We start from the raw sequence: 27,041 nt of genomic DNA on the forward strand, positions 1-27,041 counted from the left end.
TGTGTTTGTTGCTCTGCCGTTACTCAGACTGTATTTGTTACTCAGACTTTTGCTCCTCTGTTCATTTGCAGCAGGGTTTCTTCCTCAGCTGTGCATCTTCCAAAACCACAGTTTTTTCTCTCTCTCTGTCCTCCTGTTCTTTCAGCACTCTGATATGAGAGTGATGAAAAACAAAAACAGACAGAAATTCATGAACGGAACTGATTTAGCTTGTCTGGGCTTTGCTACTTTAGGAGTTTAATGGGGCAACATCATAGCACTACACAAGTCTGTATTCCAACTCTGAACAAGTCCCCTCATCACACTCTTTAACCCTTCTCTCACCTGGCCAAGTGGGTCATCTCACACACACACATACGCACACACACACACACACACACACACACATACACACACACACACACCCACCACTCTTCACTTCTTCTCTCACCTGGCCAGGTGTGTCATCGCCTCCAGTACGTTGTATCCTGTGTAAGCACTGCACTCATAGAACAGTAGCTGTGTCTCCTACAGGACAAAAGTCATTATTACATTTCATACAATGAGTTAAGAGTGTGTGTGAGTGTGTCCCCACACTGTATCTGTCTGTGTTTATGTGTGTGTATGTGTGTGTGTAAGTGTGTGTGTGTGTGTTACCTCTGCCAGACGCTCCCCCTCCTTGGCCTGCACCTCCCTCTCGTTCTCTTTGTCAGCTTTATTGCCCAGGAGCATGATGGGAATGGCATCCTCCACAGCCTCGTGGATATTGGTGAGCCAGGGTCGTACAGAGCGGAAACTGTCCTGCATGGTCACGTCGTAAATGATCACCACGCCATCAGCCTTACGGAAGTACTGCTTAGTGATACTGCGATACCTACAGAACCGAAACTCGGATCACTTCACCACAAATACATTAAACTTGCCTCACACATATGGATTTGTCTCATTTCTCATTGATTTCGTCCTTTTCTATAGATTTATAAGATGTCTCGCTAAACTGATATTATACAAACTGATAAACTCAATATGATATGCCACCACAAGACTGTACAATAGATTAAAAAGGACCAGAAAAGCAAGCACTGTAATGCGAGATTAATTAACAAGTCCATTATATAGATTTGAAATGCTCTCTAAACCTTATCTCTACTAATGGAAGCTCCATTACACACTCCAGTTTCACGCATAAAATGACCATTTTAAAGTGCAAGGCTGCTAATGTTTCACAATGTACTGTCCAAATGATGTTCATTAATGAAATTTCTCCACACTGGTGGAGCTGAAGGTGGTATTGGGAGCAGAGTAAGAAGGAGCTGGAGTGTGTCGTCACCTTTCCTGTCCTGCAGTGTCCCATAGCTGCAGAGCCACGTGACTGTCCCCAAGATTCAGAGTCCGCACGCTGTAGTCGATGCCTACCAAAACAAACACACACACACGCACACACACACACACACACACACACACACACACACACACACAAAGATTCAGAGTCTGCACGCTGTAGTCAATGCCTACCAAAACAAACACACACACACACACACACACACACAAAGATTCAGAGTCCGCACACTGTAGTCAATGCCTACCAAAACACACACACACACACACACTCTCACACACACACACACACACACACACACACACACACACACACAGATTCAGAGTCTGCACGCTGTAGTCAATGCCTACCAAAACACACACACACATACTCTCACTCACACAGGCAAACACACAAGTCCAGAGTCTGCATACTGTAATGAATGCTGCCACAGCAAACAGCACAGTGTTAAAGAGCAGTCAAAGCCCACACACACACACACACACAGAATATGCACACAGATACACACACATGATGTGTACACATATGCACACAAGCACAAACCAATATTCTCACACTGTTTAATACACAAATGGATAGATAAACACAATTACCACCCCAAAGACACATCATTTACCATCATGATTAACTATGGTGGAATGAAGAAATGTTCCATACAGGGAGATTGCTTTACAAAGATGTTGAAGGATTCTCTGGTGTCTTGCAGAAAACATGCTGAAAATAATACATACTGCAGGAGTAATACTTTGAGTACATAAGGAGCAGGGAAAAGAGGGACCATGGACAGTATCACCAGCACAGGCAGAGACCATAGTTACGTTGCTCTAAAATGCAGTGTCATCTAATGGCCACATGAGGGCAGAGTTTAATTTTAATCTATGCTAAGACTGAGGGGTTCAGTCAGAGGTTTAGAGACAGAGCCAGATGAAAGCTACACAGTGAGTTAAAGTGAACTGGACATAATCTTCTGTGCAATGTGGACCAGGGTTCAAACAGAGAGAATGTGACTTTACAAGCCATCTCATGTGATAGTGTTTTTATCCGCTGACTGATCCAAACACATTTAACACACACACACACACACACACACACTGATGTATCTACAGAAACCTGAATCCACAAACAGGCTTGCATGAACACACACAGACATACAAATAAACACACACACACACACACACACACACGCGCGCACAAGCTAACGCGCCTACATCAACATGAATCCACATACAAGCACGCATAAGCACACTCAGACATACAAATAAATACACACAAATACACGCCCACACACACACACACACATATACAGAAGCACTACCCATGTTTTTTTTTTTCTTTAACAAAACAGCGTGGCAAAATCATATCTTCATGCTGAGTCTCACACCACATCTGTGTTGTTGAAGGAAGTGGGAGAAAATATGCAGTGTTTTTGTCAGGAATAGAGCTGAAGTCGGTTACCTCTCTTTTCTCTCTCTTGTGTGTTTAGTCTGTGGTTGCTGCACTACACGAGATAAAAATGTTTTTACCCGCTAAGCCTGTTGTCTTGTCTTCAGCGATACAGGCATGATTAAAATCTGATAAAAAAGCCACACTGCAGAACAATGCTGTTGTTTAATGATACTGAACAGTTCCTCATAGACCACACCAGTCTGGGCCTGATGTTTAACCTCTCCAGACATAATCCTGCCTGCACAGAATTTATGCCAGAAATGTGTGCGTGAGTGTGCATGCGTGTGTGCATGCGTGTGTGCATGCGTGTGTGCATGAGACACATTTTGCATTGCAGTTTGTTTCAGTTCTGATTCTTTAAAAGTAATAAATTAAGGATTAACCTAACAAAAGGGTGAAAAATCAATTCAAAATTTCAATATTTCTTCCTGCTCCTGGTACTTATGAATCAAAATTGGCAGATGAAATTTGCAAACTATCTAAGTCAGACCACAGACCTGCGGTGTTTGTAACATCACATGAGCAATATTTAAAACATATGCATGGAAATCTGTCATTAGAACATTAAAATGACATTCTTTTCGGATGCGGGTCATTTTAAAGAACGCTGTGAAAGGAAAACTGAGAAAGTTGGTGGTTTAGCTGTGAATTCCGCACATCCATCGCTTGTGTATGATGCACACAGTTAGAATTTCGGCCATGAAAACTCAAACTGAGAAGATTCACAGTTGATCTGATTGTTGTCCAGCTCTGTGTTACAGTAAAGAAAATAGAAGCACCCACCCACAGTGGCAGAGGTGGAGGAGTGGAAACGGCCGTCACAGAAGCGTCGGAGCAGAGCCGTTTTCCCCACACTGGAGTTTCCAACCAGGACGACCTTAAAGAGACGGTCTGGAGAGGTCACGGCTCCTTCTACTGGACCCTAAAACAGCAGCACCACAGCGACTTCCATGACTATAAACCCAGGAACACTCATCATAGGATGGGAAGTTTCCATCCCTTAAGGGTCTGCTTTTTATATTAACTACATGAGCATATACATGCAGAATAAAAATCTCTTGTGGCATATGATATGATATGATATGATATGATTGCACATGATTTTGTACATTACTGTAAAGAGAAAAAATCAAACATTTTTGTGAGCATGACAGAATTTGGTTAAATGTACTTTGTTTTAATATATGAATGACCTGCATCGTTGACAAATACACAACATGGTTGGGCCTGATGACAGCTTCATAAACTATAAATGTATTTTGCAGACATTTATTATTTATTTCTTTGAGTTAAATATACAAATGGATGAAGATTGTTACTGCTAAAATTGTTTTTAATTGAAAAAGTTCTCTTTTTCTATTAGATTGCATTGTTGCAAAAAAAAGAGAGTTTGTATGTAGGGCAATTTGGTAGGGCAAGTGCCATAGATGTGAAAGACTTAAGCACTCTCCTATTTTCTGCCCTAATCTACTGACGCCGGTTCACTGCGTGTTTCAGCCAACCCATGCAAACCTCACGCTCTCATAAACAGTCGACTGGACTTTAGATCGCTCACCATCCGCCTTGTCTCCTTGCCAACAGGCTGGCCTCTCGCCGTGGTGGGCGTGTTGCTTTTAACCTTTGAAGTTCGAGAAGGGGGCGTCTTCCCTCTGGATGGGGGCGGAGATGACTCGCCAGTGGTGGAGGCCAACGAGACGTTTGAGGGAAACAATGAACTCATTTCCAAGTCAGTGCCTCCTATGTCCACCTCCTCTTCCTCACTGAGCTGATGAAGAAGAGGCTGAGGTTCTCCTTGTAGAAGATGAGGAAGGTGGTCTTCCTCGATGGATATCACTCTCCGCAGTGGCCAGCCCACAGGTGGAGCGTCCTCAGGGTCAACGTCCTCAACAGCCTGTGTTAAAGCGTCGTGTGGTTTTTTCCCTCTGTCCCCCTGGCCTTTTCTCTTTGCATGGTCCTCCACCTCCGCTTTCCCATCACCCCCTGAGGTGGCGTAGGGGGCGTAACCATTGGGCAGAACGGTGCTCTTCCTGCCTGAGCCCTGAGTCACTTCCTCCACATCACCTTCACTGCAGACAAACAGAGCAGAGGTGTGTGTGTGTGTGTGTATGAGAGTGTGTGTGTGTGTGAGTGTAAATGTTTCCTCAGTGATAGAAAAGTTGTAATTGGTGTCTGTGCTTACTTAGGGTTAGGAATAGCAGCAGATATTATTTTAAGGTGTCAGGACATTTAGCATTGTTTTCTAATATATGCCACCGCATGACTGTGAACACACTATAAAACATACTCTTATGACCTATATTTTACGTTCTTAAAAAAAACAAAACAAAAGGAATGTCATTCAGCTCAGTTTTGACTTCTGATGAGGACTCGCAGCAATTCTTTTACCCAGAGTGCGGTTCAGCAGACCAGAGAATATTACATGGGATTTTGGACGGGAAAACTCCCTATGGGATTCCAGGGCACTGTCTCATACCTGCAGGTAGAGACTTTCCTGTCAAAACGCTTCAGCGATGATGAGGATGAGCTCAGTCTCGGCTTACGGGTGGAATTCTTCATTGAGTTCTTGGCTTTCTGTGGGACGACAGCATCAAAGATCACACTGTCAAACATACTGGACAAAAATGTCATGCAGGCAGGACAACATTTAGTGAAAACTAAGCTCAGGTGGACTGTTAAACTCACCAGTGAACTGATGTCCTTCTCGTCTCTTAGATGTTTATTCATTTCTCTGTTAGGAGGGAAAATAGCAGGAAATGTGTGAGAAACTGTTTGTCTTTTCTTTTTCCAATAACATTACTTTACATGTCTGTGTGTGTGTGCATTTGTCCTTGTATATGTGTGACTTGTAACATCCAAGCATTTGCACAAACTGTCCACTGTTTTTTTAAGTCAATTGTGTAGTTCAATTTTGAGGTATGTAGTTTTTCTCTCAAGCCTTCAAATACTGCATAACACTCAGGTCCAGGCCAGACACGAGGAGATTACAGTGACAGTTCTCATTTCTGGCATGGATTACATCATAATGCATTTACAGACATCTTCTGTATGTTACCTGTTTTTGTGTATGTGTGTGTGTGTGTGTGTGAGAGAGAGAGAGAGAGAGAGAGAGAGAGGGAGAGAGGGAGAGAGAGAGAGAGGGAGACAGACAGACCGACAGACAGAGAGAGTACATGTAGATATAGATACAGATTTAAATGTAAAGGAGAGAGATGGTGATCTTGCCTGAGAAGGTCTAATTGTCTCATGAGGCTTTGTTTCTCTCTCTGTAACCCCTCTGTGATTCTGTACATTTCCCTGAAAGACAAAAGCAAACATGCAGATCAGTAGCAAGTCAGCATGCAGGTTAACCTGGCACTGTATGCACGCGTGCGCATGACTGTGTGTGTCAGACTCACATCTCTCTCTCTTGCTGTAGTCGTGAAGCTTGCTCCTGCAGAACAGCCAACTGCTCCTGGGCCAATGACAGCTCCCGACAGGTGTGCTCCAGCTCACGGGAAAGCTCCTCATTGGTCAGTTTTAGTTTGACATTCTCCACTCGGCTCTCCTGGTGCTCTGTGTGTAATTCACGACACTGACGCTCCAGCTGTGTGATGAGAAGGATGATAACTGGTATCAGTGGTCTTAAACCATCAAGGACCAACCTCAGCCAACAAAAAGCAATTCCAGTCAAACCATCACACACATACCAACTTATCCAGTTGTATTAGAGCAGAGCAAATACTTAGAGATGTCACTAGTCCAAAACACACAGTTCACATTTTATTCACATTTGACCAAATATAAGGCTGGTTTGAATTTCTACCATTTTCTGGTGAAAGGGTACTGAGACTTGATTTTGTGTTTCTGTTACATTTTTCTGACAGATGCCTTGATGTGTTAGTGTGATGGACACACTCCACTCACTTTCCTCTGCTTCTGAAACAGCTGCTCCAGGTCCTGCTCTTTGCTCCTCAGCTGCTGCTGCAGATCCTGGCTGTGTAACTGCAGCCGCTCTGAGTCCTGGAGACGGGAGGGGGCGGGAACAACCATCAACTCTCTGTCCGTTTCAGATCTCAGCCCTTACACTAATCTTAACTTTTTCTCTGTTCCCTTACACTGTAACTGCCTGCAACAATATCTGTTTTACACTGTCATCAGCCAATCACACTCTTGCTGGGGTAAAAGTAAAAAGTGTTGTGCGACATGGTTTTGTGAAAATGGATGGAGATACCAGAACATTTTTGATGTTTGAGGACAGAGAAAGAAAACAAAGAGGGAGACAAGTGTAAAGAAAGACATGAGAAAAAGAAAGTGCCAAACCAGGACCCACAATGCTGTGAGTCACAACTGAAAGTCGCCAAGAGCCAGAATAGAGCCAGAGCATTTTTAGAGTGTTTGTATTTCCCTGGTCCCAACTGATCTGAGAACAGCTTGCTAATCTGGCTCCAGCACACCTTCTCCTACTCAATTAATTCACATTTATCAGCTTAAAAACGTTTTTTTAAAAAAAGCAAAAACAAAATAAAGGAAAACAAACTGGAGTGAGGATGAGTATAATCATGACTTTAACCAAACAAACACAGGACCATGACAGCGTGTTTTGAAGAAGCTGTTTATAGATGTGATGACCTAATTTTGAATTAATTTATTACAACAGTATTACAGGCCTGACCTTAGTGACTGGACCAGGAGAGTATAAAGACAGTCCGCAAAAGGTGTGTGTGTGTGTGTGTGCGCATGTGTGCGTGTGTGCAACACCTAGAGAAAACTTTCTCTACATAGGGACAGCATGGAAAATTACTGTGAATTGTAGTGAACAGCTTTAATAGTAGAAAACCATAAATATTCATTTTAAAGAAATTTAGGCAAAAAGAGGAAGTCAAACAATTAGCAGGGTGAAATAGGGGAAGGAAGTAAACTTAGCTAACAGCAACATATGATTTAGACACTCAACAGAAAACAACAGAAAACAACTGCATACAGAGAATGTTTTGAAGGTATTGATTTTTGGCAAAGCTATACAGTTTGAATGAAGTTATAGATTTACCTTGAGAATTAACTGGTCTTTCTCGTTTTTGATTTGAAGTTCCATCTCCTCGTACAAACGTCGGATTTCACTGTCATGTCTGGCCACTTTCCTACACACAAAACATTCAATTTTCTTTTATCAGACATGAAAAAATATTAAGTGATGACAGACATCATTAATAGACAGAAACTTCATCTCAAGCTCTCTTTCTCTCTCTCTCTTACCCACACACACACACACATACACGCACACGCACGCGCACACACACGCACACACATACACGCACACGCGCACATACACACACACACACACTCTCACACAAACCACATCAGGAAAAGTATAGAACAAACAAGCTTCTGATGCCAACACCTCACTTCTCACAGTATTTACATTCCTGAACCAGCACTAAGACCTAAACACCCAATTAGCCAAACAATTAATGGGTCACAAGATTTCTGCTGAACTAAAAAACCACAGGTGCTGAGGTGAAATAGTACAACTGGTACTAAAGTCACACACGATGGAGCTAACATGCGATAACAGTTAAGACACAAATGCCACCATAGCACACATTCCCTGTGTAAACACCCAACAGAAAACTCGATAACAAATACAAAATACAAAAATCAGTATAGAAGTCAATTCCCTTGATCCTGGAGACATAAGTAAGAACATAGAGTAAAAATGTATTTGTAGTTTTACACTGTCCTTGGGGCTTAGCAGTTATTTGAAATGGCCCAGAAAACATTCTATAGAGAATTACACTAATCCCCCAACTGAGTTAAGCTGTCACAGCACAGCACCTATACTAAACCCAGGCTGGTTTTCTAGGGTTTTTTTCTGGAGCAACAGGACATTTTATGAAACTCTTACGATGAACAGTTAGGGACTGCATTACGAACGTCTGTTGGCTATACGGGCCATTGAGTGACGCTGAGGTTTATCTGAGACTACACGTTAACTGCGGTTATACGCTTTCTTTGAGCGATTTTATAACAGTCTCACAGCCTGCTATATTGTAGCAGTGCTGAAAAAGAGGAAGGCAGCCTGTTAACATGAACATCTCTACAATATTACACCTCAGCAAAACCTTTTTTAAAAAATAAAATACTATTTTTTTTTTACTTTAAGTTTAATTCATAGCAGCTCTCGATAATGACTTTCTATGTCAAAGGTCACTGACCTCTGCAGTGAGCTCACGGTTAAGTGGTTTTCTCAGTGGCACATCAGCAGTGAACCATCATGCTTAGGATTCAAACCCACCGACCTCCGCTTACTGGGACAGGTCCCTTGCCAGTGAGAAACTACTGTCATTTACCAATTTATATTTCTTAGCAATGTTTATTTTTCAGGTTCTAACGGTATAACACATATCAGAGCAAATCAAAATCAGAAATTTTACATAGTTTCATGGCTCAGTGCTCAGTTTGACATCCCCCTACCCCCACTACCACCCACCCCACCTCTGGAGGGCACTCTCCATCTCTCTCCTCTCCTGTTGGGCCTCTTTGATCTGGTATGTAACCCTGGCCAGGAACTCCTCAAAATTGGACAGAAGGTGAGGCTCATCTTTCCTGAGCTGTGCCCATAGACACCGTACCTCACCTGGGCTGTAGAGAGAAAACAGAGAGAGAGAGAGAGAGAGAGAGAGGAAAAACAGACAGAGAAAGAGAGAGACGGAGAGAGAAACAGAGACAGTGAGAAGGAAAGAGAGAGGGAAAAGGGGGAAGGGTGAGATATAATTTAAGGATGAAGAGGGTGTCAAGCTGTATCTTAAAGTATTCAGGATTGGTCATTCAAAGTCACTCTTGCAGCAGAATTCCCCGGGTCGAGTCCAGTGGAAACTCTTTGTTCTACTCTAACGCTAACGCACTAGAGTCAGAGAACAATAATCACCAGGCCTTTGACTTGAGACTTAGCCATGACAGAGCCAGAGTGAATATGTGCAATAAAGTGGGTCTACAGGGCTGGGATACACCGCCAAAGAACTGCTGGATTCAGACATGAACTAAATAAGCCTGGATTTTACCCCAAATATCTTTACTGGCAAAATACACAGATGTTAAAAATGATAGGATACTGATGAAGATAAGTGTTCAAAAGACTGCGATCAAAAACATTGCTGAGACATGAATACTCACTCCTCAAAGACATTGCTGGCTCCCAGGCTCTCCATCAGCATGGAGAAATGTCTCTCCTCCTCATCCTCGTTTCCCGTTAACTCCTCATCCCACTGGCTCTCGTACAAAGCCTCAAGAACCTTCGGCGAGAGGGCGGCCACCGACTCGTCTGTTTTCGAAACTCTTCGTCCATGCAAGAAGTCACCTGAGGAAAGGATGGAATGGAGAACTGTGAAACATGGTTCTGTTTGAGCAGGACTTCATTTCTGATCAATAATCATTAAGACTCTTTCATAAAACCACTCAGATTTCATCATACTCTGGACAGAGTGCAGAGTAAGGCTGCTGGTCTTGTTGTAAGAGCCAGTTGACGATTTCTTTGGCAGACTTACTGAATCCTGAAGAGAACTCCCCTCGTGTTAGGAAACCGTTGTTGTCTGAATCCAGCGAGTCAAAGACATTCTCCAGCTCTTCTTCACTGAGGGGCAGCTCTGTGTGTAACCTCTGAGTTAAAAGACAGAAGACAACACACACATTGAAACAAATGTGGTCAGACAAACACGCTGCATAAAAAGACATTAACCTCCTCACATTTCCCTAGCAGAGAGTATTTGTACCTTATATACCCCTGCACCATAAATATCAAAACAAGCAGGAGAATTAAGTTTGCTTTGGTTCATTACATACAGCACAAAGTATAAGTAAAATCACTGTACCATGCACCTCACAAATTACACCGAGAGAAATGATCTGGATTTGCAAATTGTGCAATGTGTGTGGTGTGCTTTGTTTTACTAAGTTTTACTACATGAAAGCGTAAATACAGATGGACTCAAGTGGTTAAGTAGTAATGAATGCATTATATAGGAGAGCACATATAAACTGTGGTAAACACATACGACACAGCAATGTGAAGGAGATATGCTTTACGATCGACAAGATGTGTCTAAAGAAATATGAGCCCAAACATATGAATGAATCTGCACTGAATGTGAGTCTACATTGTTCGGGGGAAAAGAGAACTGATAAGCCCTTCCCACACGTGAATATCAGTATATCCTATCCAAGGCCTGTTCTCTTAAGGAGACTAGACCCATTCACTATGGTATATGCCAAGCATAGAGCGAGGCTATCTGTTAGAAACTGTAAGCGAACTGTGATTAACTGAACTCTCTGAGTTACTATTATCCCAGAAAAATGAGGATAGACACAACTCTAAAAGAAAGAACTGAACTGAAAGATTTAAAATCTAATTGCTCTAACCGCGTTTAGGTGAAAAATCTTTGCAGTGACTTAAACCATGGATTTATAGAGTCTCTGGAGTCTTATAAAAAGTCTTAACCATTATTTTCTTGTTTAAGTATTCAACTGATGCTTGATTAGTTTTGTTTCTACTGATTGGTTTTTCCTTTTTCAGTTTGGAAGAGAAATTATCCTTCTTCACTCAGTATAAAGACAGAGAGCATGTGTGATGTTTGTGACGGGTCATCTCCACAGAGATCACACAGATGCTTGTGTGTGTGTGTGTGTGTGTGTGGGAGGGTAGGTAAAGAGATCAAAAAGATAGCCCTATTAACGAGACCCTGTGTGTGTGTGTGTGTGTGTGTGTGTGTGTGTGTGTGTGTGTGTGTGAGCATGCGTGTATCAGAGCACAAGAGAAGAGCTCCTCCAACATGAGAGGCAGAGGCTTCTGAGAATAGCCATGAATAGCCTTTGAGGTAAACCACACACAGCACAAATATCACCCACATATGAATGTGTGTGTGTGTGTGTGTGTGTGTGTCAGACTACCTCTTCTCCTTCCAACATCTGTCAAGCAGTCCACTCAATTACCCTTCTGTGAACACAAATCCTCTCCTGGCCATACTCAACATTAAAATACACCCCACACAACAAATGAAAGCCTTCCCTCTCTACACCTGTGTATCATTGTCATGTAAATTTATAAAGACAGATGCCCTATTTTCTGAAGTAGCATTTGAATGCTAGGAATTCAATTTGAATGTTTGATTAAACAAATCAAAATTTCAAGTCCTTTCCTGACAAACCATGCTGGATACAAAGCTACACATTAATGAGAAGGTCTGTCCTGTTTTTGTGTTTGAAACCACCCAGAAGAGGAGGCAGAAGAAAAAAGAGAATAGGTCTTGCAATAATCCTAAAAGTGACAATATGTTCTGAGCAGCTTTCTTGTGTGGACAGTTTAAAGAAAGAGGGGGAGTTGTCAAGGGGAGACTTGCTTGGGATCATACCCTCATGTCCGTGCGTGTGATGTAACCTTTTCTCTCGCTGTCACAGATCTGGAAGAACTCCTCGGTCTTATCCAGCATAGCGATACCGCCCCAGTCTGAACCTCTCCTCTCATGACTCTGCTTGGCCTGAGCGATGCCCTCCTCCCCCTTGTCAGAACCGGTGCAGTGGACCCGGGTGGCGCGGACATGTGTGAACTCGGCCATGGTTCTGCCTACCCACCCCACGGATGGTACAGAACCTGGAACATCAGACAAACTGAATAAATCCAGCATTTTCCACAATGCAACATACCAGCAGAGCCTACCAACCTCCCCACAGGTGCTTCAGGCCTCATTTGAAACAATGAACCGTAACCCTAGGTCAAGGAGAAAGAGAGTGAGAATGACCTTTCTTGCAGAGCTTAAGACTGATTCAGCAGGACTAACACAGGTCACACAGTGTCTGTGGGTGAGAGGGGGGGGGGGGGGGGGGGGGGGGGGGGGGGGCGCTTTAACCTATTTTTCCCTTTAACGGTTGGTGTACATGTGTACGTAGGTGAGGGGAAACCGTTTATGAACTAAAGTCTCCAAACAGAATATTTAGAAGCTTTCAAGCGTTTATACATAAACTGTACACGCTAAACAGCGCGTAAAAACGGCATTGTAAGCCTACACCAATCTTACAATAACTCCAGGTAAACACAAGAGGAAACATCTCACAAAAGCTGAAATAATTAAACAACAGTAATTTAAAATGTTGCATCACACGTATCAAATGATTTTGTCATCTTTCTAGGTCACTCGGAGAAGATTCCTCTTTTAAAATTTTGTCGTTAGAGGTTGCGCATTTCATAAAACAGATTAGTACAGACTACAGGAAGGCTTTTCAAACGGTTTAAAAGTACTTGTTCATTTCACAATAGTTTCCATCTCTCTCTCTCTTTCAGTGAGCGACCCGATGACTAACATCGTTTAGGGGTCCTGCTGCGTACAGACTCAACATCAACTCCCCCGATCTGATACGTATAGGGGACGGGAAGAGGTTTTTGCGGTCAAAGTTGCTGCCTTTTTTCTTTCTTTTTTTGCAGCCGCAAACGGCACATAGATGACTGGCAAGAACGAGAGCGTACCGTAACTTATTCTCAGAAGCGGTAAACAATATGTAACGGCATTATTCAACTGACGTCAAGTGTCTTTTTTAGCATATGCCCTGCTCAAGTTTCATTCTTCTCCGTTAGGCAACCTTCGCTTTTTCAACTGAGCAGCAGGACAGTTCACAATGTCCACAGTGAACACACTCAAGCTTGCCAATTAGATGACAACGGATGGATGACATTGTCTGTTACCTGGTTTAACATTATAAACTTATCTTATGCTTTAACTCGCACGGAGCAGTCATGAGAAGTTCGGTGGACAAGAAAACTAAGCTGGGGACTCACCTGTTGGATGCTGTCATGCAAAGAAATTTGAGAAGGCTTAGATAAACTGATAAGTCGAATCGAACAAAGCGGAACATACGGCGCGATAAAATGAAGAAGTAGACTCGCATCTCACTAGGAGGTTTGTTAAGTCATGTACCCACCATGTGACGTCATGAGGCAGAGCTAGGGTTTTAGTCGACGAGGAGCTTTGACTGCGATTACACCCAATAGCTCGCGCGGACTATCACAGCAGTTAAAGACGTGGGCGTAACTTCAAAGGTGGCGCCCCTGATCACCGCATCTCGCGTTTCTATAGCGACGCTAGGACCCCTCTCATCCTTGCATTTAGAATAGGATAACTGCTGCCGGTTGTTTCAACGTAACAATTCAAGCAAAAGACAAACAATAACAATAAAAAAAACAATAAAAAGATGTTTTTACACACTTGTCATTAAATAAATCAAGGTTCCTGTAATCATTTTATTTAAAATAAAAAAAGTAACAACCATCTTAAACAAAAGAATATCACTTTTGTATGTCACCCTTATGTCAAAATAAGAAAAATCTCAGAAATGATTACAGGTGTGGTTGTAAAGCCACACACACACACAAACACCCTACAAAGTCCACCAATTAAATTAAACAAACACTCTCCCATCCACTTCCATGAATCTTTCCACGCATTCAGTTCATCAGTCATGCGCTGACAGTCTCTCAGTGATGAGAAAATCAGGACTGAGTGTGTCAGTGGATCAGGATTCCTGACAGAGCCACAGGTCAGCACTACAAGACAGGTCATTTTCTCTGCTCCTGGATCTTCTGAAGCAGCAGCTCCATCTGCAGGTTCAGGTTTGGCTGTCCCTTCTTGGTCTTTTTCTTCAGCAGCTGATAAGTTGCCATTTTTTTCTCCTTGTACCTCTTCAAGGCCTCCTCTCTCTGGGCTTTGTCCTTCAAAAATGCCTGGATAAGAGAGCAATATTGACATAAAGTATGAATGATCTAATAAGAACATTCCAGTACAAGACCTTCTCTAGGTGATGAAGTCTTTCAGTTTTTTTCTTTAAGCCAGTAACAGGTTAGTGCACTAAAAACAACATTCGTTGGTGTATGGACTTGACTGTATGAGGAGATGTAAGGAAAAGTCTAATCCTGAGGGGGTCATAAATCCTGATAAGGTGAGGCAGTACGAGAGGAATTGATGAAAACATTAATTAATTTTTTGGGTGGTTGAGTAAGTTGAAACTTTGCATTTTGTCCCATTGGTGAAGGTATTGAACATCCACGATGAACTGAGTGCATAAAAAATGTCCAACTTCAGCCAATCAGCTTTCAGCACTCATTAGAGAGGCAAAACAAAAGTAAAACATCATAACCTCATGCAGCCATTGAAAATTTAAGGTCATTTGTCCATTGTCTACAGTCCTGGAAATAGCTTTCGAATAGGTGTATCTAGGGCAGACTTTAAGTGATAGTGCATTTATTTTCAATAAACGTTTCACTTTATCATGATCAACCTTGATTAAAAAAGAAACAACATGGGCACCTGTTCCACTTTTCTGCCTTTCACACATGAACACCGCCTAGTAAAGTGCTCCATTCAGTTACTTATTTATTTATTATTTCAACAATATCTTTGTTAATTCTCTTTTTCGAAGTTGCTTGGTGTTTCTTGATCCTCGTTAATTTTGGGCCTGCAGTTATAAATTGAACTGCAGTCATTTTAGGATGAAAGGATGAGCTGGAGACAAAGTGTTCCAATTCTTCTCTTCTTTTTCTCACCTCTCTCTTACGCTCCCGCTCCTCTTTTCTCCTCTCGAACTCCTGCTGTGTTCTCTGGTAGGAGGACATCTTCTGTTTCTTTTTACCAATGGGAGTTTTAGGAAAACTGGGAACAAAAAAAGCATGTTCATGCATGCAGTAAAACTCATCAAAAGTTTTAAAGATATAAGAAGGTTATTCAATTAATTAACTGCTTAACAACATCACTTTTAAAAGGAAAAAACTATTGAACCGGTCACTCAGTGAAGTCCAAATGTGGAAATGTGGGCCTAAAATTTGAGTATTTTCAGTATTGTTTATTGAGGTTACAGTGATGTAATGGGAAAAGCTTACTTCAATAGTTTACACTAACTTGCATTTTGTGCATTATCCACACTTATAAGTCTACTCTATTTACACTAAACATGTTATGTTTTCCTACAAACCACAAGACTCGCGGGGAGCATGGCCTTATTAGATTACCGACAAATTTGTTCAAATTAACAGGTATGGTTTTGATTAATTTACAGGTGTGTTACGCTAGTGCTATCCTTAAACAAAGAAAAGGGTAAATCCTCTTGATCTCATGTATAAGAAATGACAAATGTTCCACTAGATAGCTGATCATTTTCGGTGAATAATAACTATTAGATTCTCTAATTTACCTGTCCCTCTGAGCAGGCTGCTCTTGCTCACGCGGCAAGGCTGGGACACCGGTTTGGTCAGAGGAGGTACTGGTTGCTGAGGCAACTGCATCCCTGGAATCAGAACCATTTGTGCTGGTCTGTTCTTCTTGCCCTGGATCAGGTGCCCTCCCTTTCCTTCGTTTCAGCTGTTTAGTGCGCTCCTCTTCCTCCAGTTTCTCCTTCTCGGCCAAGTAAAGATGCTTCAGATGTTCCGGGTATTCCTCCGTTGTCTGTATTTTTACCTCTGGATTTCTCCTTCTCTCCTTTCGAAGGAGTTTGCTGTATTCATGTCGGATCTTTTCTTTCCTTTTGAAGGCAAATCCTTGTCCTTAAAAAACAGATGTGTAAATCTGTGAAATGCTGACAACAACTTATTGTCGATGATCTGTGGGACAGTGTGACTCTCTGCTCAACAAATGTCTAAAGCATAAATGTTTAACACGAGGCTTTTATAAGAGCGAATGATGCATACGACTGCCAAACTCAACATACCTTCTGTTAGGCTGCCGTCGAAAACCTTTTGCTCTGGTACCCATTTTCGTTTCTTTTTCGTGGCAGCGGACACAGGACCCCTTGCATAGTTTTTTTTAAAGTTCTTGTTCACGAACTGTCCTCTGTTTTTCATATTGGGGTTTACTGGTGCCATCGCAAGAACAAATAAACAGGCGCTTACTTCGCTGTTAGAGAACACACTCACAGCGTGGTGACCAACTTCATTGCACAAACTAAAGTCGCATAGTTATTACGTACGCTGCCATTGACAGACATTATAAATCGAACATGAAGAAGGCGCGCCATTTCTGTTGCTGACAAGCCAACGGTTTCTTCTATTGTTGACAATGTATTTCAGTACACTAAACATGGCGCCGAAATGAGTACGGTTTACAATCATTTCTATCTAAGTTCATCTACTGGCGTCTGAGTACATCAGAAGACAGGAAACCTCGCAGTGTACAACATTAACGTGTCATGTTAGATTCTTGAGTTTTCATGTAGCATGGCTGTTGCTGATGTGACCTTAGATGCGTTAAAGCGAAAACTAGACGAAGTTCAACGTTTTCTCCACATTTCCTTAAGCATTGCTAATGCGCACACGGTTGACTTTTACACTCATGATGTGTGGAGCCAATTCATGGCTGTGACTCCCGAGGATGTGTTGACATGCTTCGGTTCTACTAATGACCTGAAGATGGCGCCCGAAGGTAAATTTTACTGCAAAGTGACAGGTTGTTTGAATAGTAAATTAATTAATTGCGTTCATTTTAATTCTTCGATGTCGGGTGAGAATGGTTATTTTGCAAATGAAGTTAATAATGAACCCAATAGTTTGAATGACATAATGAATGCAAAACGCTTATTTAATTTTATAGCGGTCGGCTGACAGCCCTGAATGGGACATGCTTTTGTTTTTTCCTGTGCAGTGAAGGAAAAGGCCACGTTTGGTTTCTGTAACGAGAGTAAAAAGTTGGTGGATGTTTCTGCTCTGGTAAAAGCTGCTAAAGACCGTTCCCTGCCGGGCCTCGGTGTGTGCTTGTCGCGTACGGACCTACTAAAGTACCTGAGAGCGGCCGGCGGAGAGAGACAGGTGGAAAAAGGTAGTCTCGCTAGAATCACTTCAGTAAAAAAGCAAAGTTTAAGCTGGCCCTGGAAACAAGAGTGAGGAAACTGAAATAAATCATTTTGTAAATGAGATGGGAAAGTGTTGACTTGCACGCTGTCCTCTTCTGAAGAATGATGAAGATGGTTGGGTGTGTGTGTGTGAGAGAGAGAGAGAGAGAGGGAGAGAGAAAAGAAAGCATACACAAAGAGATTGCTATGATGTCTAGAGAACTGTCTCGGTGATGATTTTGAAACAGCATGACCTTAGTAACCTCTGTCGTTCAGTAACATGATTTTCCACTGCACTGAGGGTCTCACATTAAAATCCACTCTGTCTTATTCGTAGGGGAGACACCAGATGACATTATTGTACCTGATGAATTTATGAACTGTAAGAAGGCTCACGAGGTTCAGGCCATGTCTGAGGTGGTGTCTTCTCTGGCCAAACACTGTGAGGTCAAACAGGTCAGAGGCGTCGTTCCAAAAATTTTTCTTATGTCAAATCCAATCCTCTTTTTATAGTTATGAAATGTCAACACCTTCTTTAACTTTTACACCTCTATCTCTCTCATCTTTCTCTCATTCATCATCACTCTCTCTGTGCTCTTTAACGTTCTTTGCCTTGTGCTCCCTTTTTGTCTCTTCTTCTTTCCCTTTCTTTTTCCTCCTTCGTTTCCCCTCACCTTCCCCCATTACCCCCCCTCCCACCCCCTCCACCTTTCCACTCTTCCTTTATCCCTGTGTACCCCTTTCCTATTTCTCCCTTTTCATCACCCTCTCCCCATTCTTTCTCCTTTCTTTCTCTGTTTCTCTCAGGTTATAGATGTGGGCTCAGGTAAGGGTTACTTGTGCACGTATCTGTCCATGCAGTACCTGTTACAGGTGTTTGGTATCGATTCCTCCGCTACCAACACCCATGGTGCCCAGGAGAGAAACCGCAAACTCAGAAAGTTCTCTCGAGCCTACCAGAGACACGGCAGAGCCGTGAGGGGTAAGGAAGACCAGCCTAAGGGAAGGGAGGAATGTGAAGATGAAGGAACTATCAGACAGATAGAGGCAGGTTGCCCGACAGTGTCCCAACCCCAAGACAGCAGAGAAAAGGAGGTGGAAAGTAGACATTCTGAGGGAGGAGAGAGGAGGGATATAGAGGAGAAGAAGAATGAGAGAATGATCCAAAAGGATGGGGTTTTGGAAGAATGTCACCTCTTAAATAAACCTGACGAAGATTCCTGTGACTCTGTGAATCCAGACGGTGAAAACCCTTTTCTTAGCGCGTTGTCTTTAGATGTAGTGGAGACCCCTTCACCTCGGGTTCCTCCCAGTGAGCTGAGCATGGAGGAGAGGGAGAGGCGGAAGAGGGAGAATCTGGAGAGGAAAGCTCAAAATGCCAAAGCCAATGGTTCCAACAATGGAATAACATTCTCCCCTCTGACTTCCTACATCACCGCGGAAACGGAACTCCAAGAAATCGTTCCAGAACTGGAGGTGAGGGGCAAAAACCTAACTTGTCTCAAATTATTTTTGCATCCTGAAGTAAGTCTAGAGTTCTGCAGGTGCTTCCTTCAAGTATTTTTGCTTTTGAGAGCGTCACAGTCTCCAGAGATGAGACGAAGGTGCGTCATTGGTTGGTGAGTCAGCCAATAACATGCACTCTCTGCCCTGTAGGCTGATGTGCTGTAATTTGCCATGTTTTGTGATAGTGAGCTAAAGCTTGATGTCCTAACTCTGTAGCTTTGTTCATCTACTGCAGTAACGCAGACTTTTAATTCAGCACAGATGTGTGCAGCTCTTCTCTGTGACAGCTAGATAGTAGCAGTTATGCTAATTATATTTAACGTGATGATTATACAAAACTATGTTGGCATTAAAGAAGTAGATAGTTACAAAAATAATGTATCCACTAAACTTGAACAAACTCCAGCTCTCAGGAAAGTACATGTGAGTGTTTGGGTTTTAGTGAGCTCATGGTTATGTGCCAGCGTTACTCATCATCAGTGCAGAAAGATTGCTCTGATCTGGCTGTTTTCTCTCACTGTTTCTGACCCAGGATGCAGTTCTGGTTGGACTGCACACGTGTGGAGACCTAGCTGCCAGCACGCTGAGGATGTTCGTGGCCAAACGGGAGCTGAATGCCTTGTGTAGCGTTGGCTGCTGCTACCACCTCCTCTCTGAGGAGTTTGAGCCCACCAGACAAGGTATCTCCCCTCCCTGACTCCATCTCACCTCACACATCCAATAGTGTCTGCATTTGAAAACTGACCCACGATCAGATTGTTGTTTAAACTGTAAAGTGTAGCACTGTATAGTGAGGTCAGAGATTCGTAAGTAAGAACTGATCCCAGGTCAGCAGTCTCTATTGAATAAACCAAAGTTCTGTGACAACACGTATGTTATCACTGTGGCTCTAAGTTAGATGACCTTACACATTGTGAAGATACACTCCTGAGGTGCCCGGTTACTTTAGATGTGTCTGTGTGGGGTTGTGTTTGTGTGTTTATGTTTGTGTGTGTGTGTGTGTGTGTATTTGTGTGTTGGTTCACTGAACATTACCCTGCGCCAGTCCAAGACACAGTGACATAAGCATGCTACTTCCCTAAGATCTGCTTGCCTCTTGCTCCAAGGGGACATGTGGTTTCTGGCAGACAGACACACACACACACACACACAAACACAAATTATTTTAGGTCAAGCGAAGACCTCAAATTTTGGTCAGCTTTTCTCCTTTCCGGAGGACACTCCGTGACTGTGTCACAACTGTGAAAGTTTTTCCCGACCAGAGGGGAGAGATTATGACTCATTTTTCTGGCCAAGAAAAGAAAAAAAAAGGCAGAAACTCTCCTCTGTGTTTAATAGGTCCTGAATGACGGTCAGTAGGTAAGGTGGGACTGAACTGGGTGAGGGCCAGCAGACTCCTTTTCCCAAATTCAAATAGTTCAAACCAAGGCTTTACACAGTGAAAATCACTGGAGAGATTTATAGCTTATGTGTAACACCGCTTCCAAAATATTTTAAAGGCTAATTTGTTTGGCTGGATTCAGAATTGTTATACTAGTGTTGGTTCCAACCCAACAAAATGGTACTTTGCCCATTTGTGTTGTATTTAATTTTATTTATTTATTTTATTTGGATGTAATCAAATATACTCAGCCATTTGGGATACTGCCAAAACTGATCAGAGGAAAAGTGAAGGGAAAAAAGACACGAAAGACTGGCTTTACAGTGACGCCCCTCATTATTCTTGTTGTTCATGTGAAAAGACTCGTAAACTTTTAGAGATGCAGAAAGCTTAAAAACTTTGGAAAAACAGTTTCTCAGGTAAGTTCAGGCCTATTTTTAACATAGTGTTATGTCCACCAGTAACAGTCCAGACCAAGTCATTTTAAAAACCAAAACAAGGTTTTGAAACAGATAATTGATTTGGAATTTCGAGAGATACGCAGAGACCTTGTTAGCAAAACACAGAAATGAGCGTTTTCACCCTTGCGACTTTTTTGTATACAAGTGTGTTAGTAACAGTTCCACTAAGTTAGTCTTCTTTCACAGTCAAAGGCAGATTTGTAAGCAATTGGTAGCCTTTACTGATTTCTGAGACATGCATTTAAAAGAAATTGACTGACAGTGATCAAAACCAATCACTGATTGTTAAGGAGGAGTCACTGAGTGAGGGTGACCGCACTAGCCTTAGGTCAGTGGAACACATCATGAAGCCAAATGTAATGTTGTCTATTAGTCCAAAACTTCTACATGAGGTCCTCAGCGAATGCGTGTGTTTACTGTCAGGATCGATCGGGTTTCCGGGCCTAAGGCATTTTGGGGGAGAGCTGGTGTTTGGTTTGAGACACCAGATTGTGTTTGATTTGGATGAGATTTGATTAGAATGCGATCATTATATAAACAGTGTTTTCTTTCTCTGTTTTACGAAAGCCTTTCAACCACTGTTTGGCTTTGAGTGACAACCTCAACACACCATGTGTTTGCCAGGCCTGTTCTTAACAGTGTTGTTTCTCTCAGTTTCAGAGTTAGTCACCCCAGTTGTGAGACAGCAACATTACACCCACATACATACACACACACACACACACACACACACACACACACACACACACACACACACATACTCTGTGACATAATGCAGATATTGTGTTATATGTAAGCAACAAGTAACATCAGCTGCCAAAAGAGACAGGCTACCTGCAGAGGCTGATATAGGAACAGTTTTTCATGTTAAGCCATTTCATTTACTCTCATTTGGAGTTAATGCCTTTGTCCTCATGGCTGTATTAGTCAGCTTTATCTTGGCAGACATTCAGTTCTTTAGTTGTGGAATAATGACACTGTTTGGGTGGTTTCCTGACTGTCGTACGTGGGATGGTCGTTGCTAGGGTGGGTTCATTCTACATACCAGCAGCCAGAAGGGCTGGTGATAGAGACTAGAAAAGGGCTGGTGATAGAGACTAGAACAGGGCTGGTGATAGAGGCTAGAACAGGGCAGGTGATAGAGGCTAGAACAGGGCAGGTGACAGAGACTAGAACAGGACTGGTGATAAAGACTAGAACAGGGCAGGTGATAGAGGCTAGAACAGGGCTGGTGACAGAGGCTAGAACAGGACTGGTGATAAAGACTAGAACAGGGCTGATGATAGAGGCTAGAACAGGGCTGGTGATAGAGACTAGAACAGGACTGGTGACAGAGACTAGAACAGGGCTGATGATAGAGACTAGAACAGGGCTGGTGATAGAGACTAGAACAGGACTGGTGATAGAGACTAGAACAGGGCTGGTGATGGAGGCTAGAACAGGGCAGGTGATAGAGGTTAGAACAGGGCTGGTGATAGAGACTAGAACAGGGCTGGTGATAGACACTAGAACAGGGCTGGTGATAGACACTAGAACAGGGCTGGTGATAGAGACTAGAACAGGACTGGTGATAGAGGTTAGAACAGGGCTGGTGATAGAGACTAGAACAGGACTGGTGATAGAGACTAGAACAGGGCTGGTGATAGAGACTAGAACAGGGCTGATGATAGAGACTAGAACAGGAGGGCGGCAGTCGTTCTTCTGGGTAGGATGATCATAACCCATAACCCTGTTCATTTGGTTTTGTTTTGTTGAATTCTTTGTTGTTTCTTTGCAGAGTGTGAGAATGGAATATATGGGTTTCCTGTGAGTCAGTACCTGAGGGGTCAGGCTTGTTTCTGTGGGAGAAATGCCAGGATGTCAGCATGTCTGGTTCGTGTGACTCATTCTTTCATCTGACTTACACACGTATATTGACATATTGACTTTTACCTACACAATTTTGGTGTACAGTACTAGTCAAAAGTTTGGACTCACTTTCACACCTGTGTCCAAATTTTTGACTGTACTGTATACAGATGCTCGCTCACTTGTTTCATTCTGTGTTGTAAAACCAGGTGTTGCTGACTTTGGGAAAAAAAATGTCTTTTTTTGTATTTGATTCATTTGTTCAGCTTCATTCAGATTATTTTTACTCTTGTCCACAGGCCCTAGAGAGGGTGACAGTTGGAGGAGGGGTGAGTGCTGATTACACTGAAAACTGAGTCATCTCTGTGCTTATTCACATGAGATTAAAGTATGTTTCATTACCAGGTTCATATTAATAACAATATTATATATGTGTGACACTGATATTTGTACATCAGATAGTAATATTATCAGAGGATTTAATGGTAAATTAAAGCCTCACCAGCAGGAGCGATTTGTGTGTTTAAGTGTTCATAGATTCAGTCAAATATCAAACTTTCCTGCCCCATCATGCGATGGAAATTTGAAAAAGAAACAGGCTTAAACCAGTCAGCATATTCTGTCTGGGCCCAGTCTGAATATAGGGATAATCATGGAAAAACACAACCCAATTACGTACAAACTGCCATTTTTCGATGACAGGCTGTCAATTTGACCGATAATGTGTTGGGTTTGATTTGTCTCACATTACAGTACTTTCATTTTTAGTTTTTCCTGACTTGTTTGGTAATGCTCGTTTATTGTACCAGTTATCAGCTGAAACCATGGTGGACACTGATGGTGGATTTTGAGAGCGTCTGATTGGCTGAAAGGCCTTTGTTTCTCTGTCTTTCCCAGCTGCCTATGGAATCACTCTTCTACAGAGCTGTTCTTCATGTCATTCTACAGGACCATTATGATGCTCATAAAAGGTACTGCGTGTGATTATTACCTGTAATAATGACTATTAGAACAGCTTGAAGTTTATGTTATTGTAGTGTGAAGCCTGAGCAGTTCACACAATTCAGCCCTTAGAGACACATTAAATGATTTCAAATGTTTTTTTCAAATGATTTCAGTCATTAATGCTTCATGCTTATTGCTTCAGTCATCAGAATTAAATGGTCCAGTAATTGGATTACATTTTCATTAGTCATTATTATATTTAGTGCTATGATTTTATTAGTTGAATGGATGTATATGCTGTTACTGTTTAATGTGTAGTGTGTAATTAATGTTCTATGGACATTATAGTACCTGTTGGGCACTGTTTGACTTTTTGTTTGTAGATTTTACTCATCCTTTGACACTTTTTAGGGACATAAGGGTCAGGATCAACGATCAGATGTGGCTGAAAGATTGTGTGAATATCCAGAAATAGATTTAAAATGACTGACAGTTCACACAGCAAATGATCGACGTTAGTGTGTTACATACATTGTCAGTGATTCAAATGATCATGAAGTTGCTGCTTTTACACGATGTTTGTCAGTGTTTGTTTTCACTTGGTCATCATGTCACTTGCAAAAAATAGACTTCTTATCATTTTATAACGTGTGTGTGTGTGTGTGTTTGTGTGTATTTTGTCTTTGACAGTGAGAGGCGTGTGGGCAATGTATACTCCAAAGCTTCTTCATTTGTGGACTACGTTCGGAGAGCGCTCCGGAAGCTGCAACTGGATGACTCTAAGGTTGTAAAGGAAAACTGGGAATGTTAGGGAAATTTCTGAAACAGTCACTGAATTCACATATTGTCCAGAATGATGATTCACTTTGTCTTTGACCTGTGACTTTTGTTTTATAATTCTAACTGGACATTTTAACTTGTCTTTTATTGGATGAAATCAATCTGTGAAAATGATGCAATAAAGGTCAATGCCATGTGAGTGAAAACTGTTATATTAACTCAGCTTTGTGAATTCAAGGCCTGTTGAAATGCTGTGGGACAGTGAGTTGGGTATGAGAGCTAACGCCCGGTAAATGATTGCTGACTTTGGAGACAAGTGTAGAATTTCACTTCCTCATTCCCTCAGGCGTGTTCTGTCAGTGAGCACTGCCCTTTGACCCCACTGTCTTTTTTTGACTTTAAATGATTCGATTAGAGACCTGTCTTTTCAATGTGCCATCGATCTTATTTTCAAAAATATCTCCAGGGCATAAAACATTATTCTCTCTCTTCTCTCCCACTCTCTCTCTCTTTCCTCAGCTCTCAGACAGTATTATCCAGGGTTACCATGACCAATACAAACCCAGGATGAATGAGATGGTGGCTTTTAATATGGTGAGTCCCACGCACACGCACGCACGCACACTCATGCATACACACACACACACACACACACACTCTTAGCTGTGAGTAAATGGAGAAGGACTTCATATCTGCACGCTCAACACCCTATCTGTGGATCGTGGAGTTGGAAACTATAGAAGTTTGTAGTTATATCCACTCAGCATATATTCACTATCTGTAATCTGAGACTGTTCAGTGTATATGCACAGTCAAGCTTTAATGTGCAGTAAAGTACCTTTAGTTTCATGAGCGAGTGTAAAACAACAACAACAAAAAAAAACAATGGTAGTCATACATTTCTCTAGTCTAATATTCACTGATTCAGGGTACAATCACTGATGACTTGGTAAAGACATGTCATGTTTGCTCTAAAATACGCACTGCATGAATATTGGGATTTTGTTTTGCCCTACAAACAGTCAGAATGACTAGCATTTTTCATTGTGCACTTATACTGCCTGCAGTCCGTAGCCTGGGAAGGCTGATAGAGCGATAGTAAGGGCTGATAAATGGGAGACTGCTGTGATATATTTGAGTGTGTGGTGTGTTTTTCCAGCTGAAGGTGACTCTAGCTCCCTGCATTGAGGGCCTGATTCTGCTGGATCGTCTGTGTTACCTAAAGGAGCAGGTAATGCACACCGGAAATGATAGATGACGCGTCAGAAATGATCCCTGTGTCTGTATTCAGAGCTCAGATAACGTTCTATTTATTTATCATTTTAAAACATTGTTCTGAGCATTACAAGAGTATGTTTTGAAAGTGATTTATATTAGAATTAAAAAGGCCTGAAAAGATTTATTACAGCAGCTGAACTTTTGATTGCAGACTTTTGTTTCCACCCTCAGTGGAATTTGCAATCAGAGTCCCTCAAATAATGACAACATCAAAGGCATGAGAAAAAAAACAGAGAGATCACAAAAGACCACTCTGACACACCTGTGATTTTCCCATAATTCCCTCTATGTGCTTCACTGCAGGGACTTTGCTGGTCACATGATCATGGCCCACTGCCCTGTCTTACTCTCACCTGTATACAGACAGCTTATGCCCGCCCCCTTTAAAGAAACAAACTGTGGTGTATGACATAAAACTGGGAGAGACAGTTTCCCACTGCGTGAAGCCAGAACTGAAATCTGTCTGGTGACCAGAAATGGTTTGTAAAAACGAGACTAAAGTTGGAGTAGGTTTGACAGAGATCCAGAAGAGTTACTGACTGTTCAGAGTAGAGTATCTAATGAAGTCCAATCACCATCTCCACACTAATGCACATATGACATGCTTATTTCACAAAGAGGCCATAGATTCTACAGAGCGGTGTGTGAAAATACCAGTATGACTAACCTTCCGTGGACTTGTTTTACATTTGTGAGTCTGCGCAGGCTTTGGGCGTCTGGCAGACTTGCGAGGGGTGTAAAGTCGGCGCTGTTCATTAGCGCTGGCGAAAATCGCCGGTCAGTTAACGACCTTTGACCCTCTTTGTCTCAGCGAGTTTGATTATGACTGATGTCAGTCTGTTTCTGAAACTCTCCATCTGACCTCCCTTTTTGGAGACGCTGAGCTCTCCTTCACCAACCAGCCGTGACAAAGAGAACAGAGCCAGTTTGAGAGAGCCAGTTTGGGTTAGACTGTGATGAACTGTTTCACAGTAAGAGAGAGAGAGAGAGAATGCGTGTCTTTTCACTCTGTTGTGGTTTTTGTGCAGGAGAACGTCCGTGTTTCAGCCCTCGTGCAGCTCTTTGACCCGCTGAGGTCACCGCGGTGTTACGCAGTCGTCGGAGTGAAGACTTCTGGGAAAACATGACACCCGTTGGAAACATTACCTCATTACTCCAACCGATGTCGTTTTCTGATCATTTTTTTTAATGTTTTATTAACATGTACCTGTTTGTCTTGTCATTTTAAATAAATAAACACAGTCAT

At 42.2% G+C, this 27,041-nt stretch overlaps 3 protein-coding genes across 3 annotated transcripts; 1 reads left to right on the forward strand and 2 right to left on the reverse strand.

Moving 5' to 3' along the window:
• Positions 1 to 61: 61 nt before the first annotated feature.
• Positions 62 to 12,348, reverse strand: cracr2ab (calcium release activated channel regulator 2Ab). Its single transcript, XM_030794111.1, has 16 exons — positions 12,145 to 12,348; positions 10,285 to 10,396; positions 9,914 to 10,097; positions 9,236 to 9,382; positions 7,791 to 7,881; positions 6,668 to 6,763; positions 6,160 to 6,347; positions 5,987 to 6,058; positions 5,447 to 5,492; positions 5,238 to 5,335; positions 4,320 to 4,830; positions 3,548 to 3,686; positions 1,310 to 1,391; positions 637 to 853; positions 431 to 507; positions 62 to 149 (listed from the first exon to the last, which is right to left on the reverse strand). Exons 1-16 carry the CDS (start codon positions 12,346 to 12,348, stop codon positions 62 to 64), a joined length of 2,352 nt encoding a protein of 783 aa, XP_030649971.1.
• Positions 12,349 to 14,159: 1,811 nt separating this feature from the next.
• On the reverse strand, positions 14,160 to 16,634 carry ccdc59 (coiled-coil domain containing 59). Its single transcript, XM_030784676.1, has 4 exons — positions 16,481 to 16,634; positions 15,968 to 16,316; positions 15,324 to 15,429; positions 14,160 to 14,504 (listed from the first exon to the last, which is right to left on the reverse strand). The coding sequence occupies exons 1-4, from the start codon at positions 16,632 to 16,634 to the stop codon at positions 14,340 to 14,342; spliced, it is 774 nt and encodes a 257-aa protein (XP_030640536.1). The 3' UTR covers positions 14,160 to 14,339.
• A 351-nt stretch (positions 16,635 to 16,985) lies between these two features.
• Positions 16,986 to 26,973, forward strand: mettl25 (methyltransferase like 25). The gene is made up of 13 exons (XM_030784255.1): positions 16,986 to 17,190; positions 17,410 to 17,583; positions 17,934 to 18,052; positions 18,404 to 18,571; positions 18,638 to 19,072; positions 19,635 to 19,782; positions 22,722 to 22,816; positions 23,092 to 23,121; positions 23,690 to 23,763; positions 24,428 to 24,521; positions 25,037 to 25,111; positions 25,677 to 25,748; positions 26,824 to 26,973. The coding sequence occupies exons 1-13, from the start codon at positions 16,986 to 16,988 to the stop codon at positions 26,920 to 26,922; spliced, it is 1,788 nt and encodes a 595-aa protein (XP_030640115.1). The 3' UTR covers positions 26,923 to 26,973.
• The last annotated feature ends 68 nt before the right edge of the window (positions 26,974 to 27,041 follow it).

This window comes from Chanos chanos, chromosome 1 (assembly GCF_902362185.1).
Source record: "Chanos chanos chromosome 1, fChaCha1.1, whole genome shotgun sequence".
Classification (NCBI taxonomy): domain Eukaryota; kingdom Metazoa; phylum Chordata; class Actinopteri; order Gonorynchiformes; family Chanidae; genus Chanos; species Chanos chanos.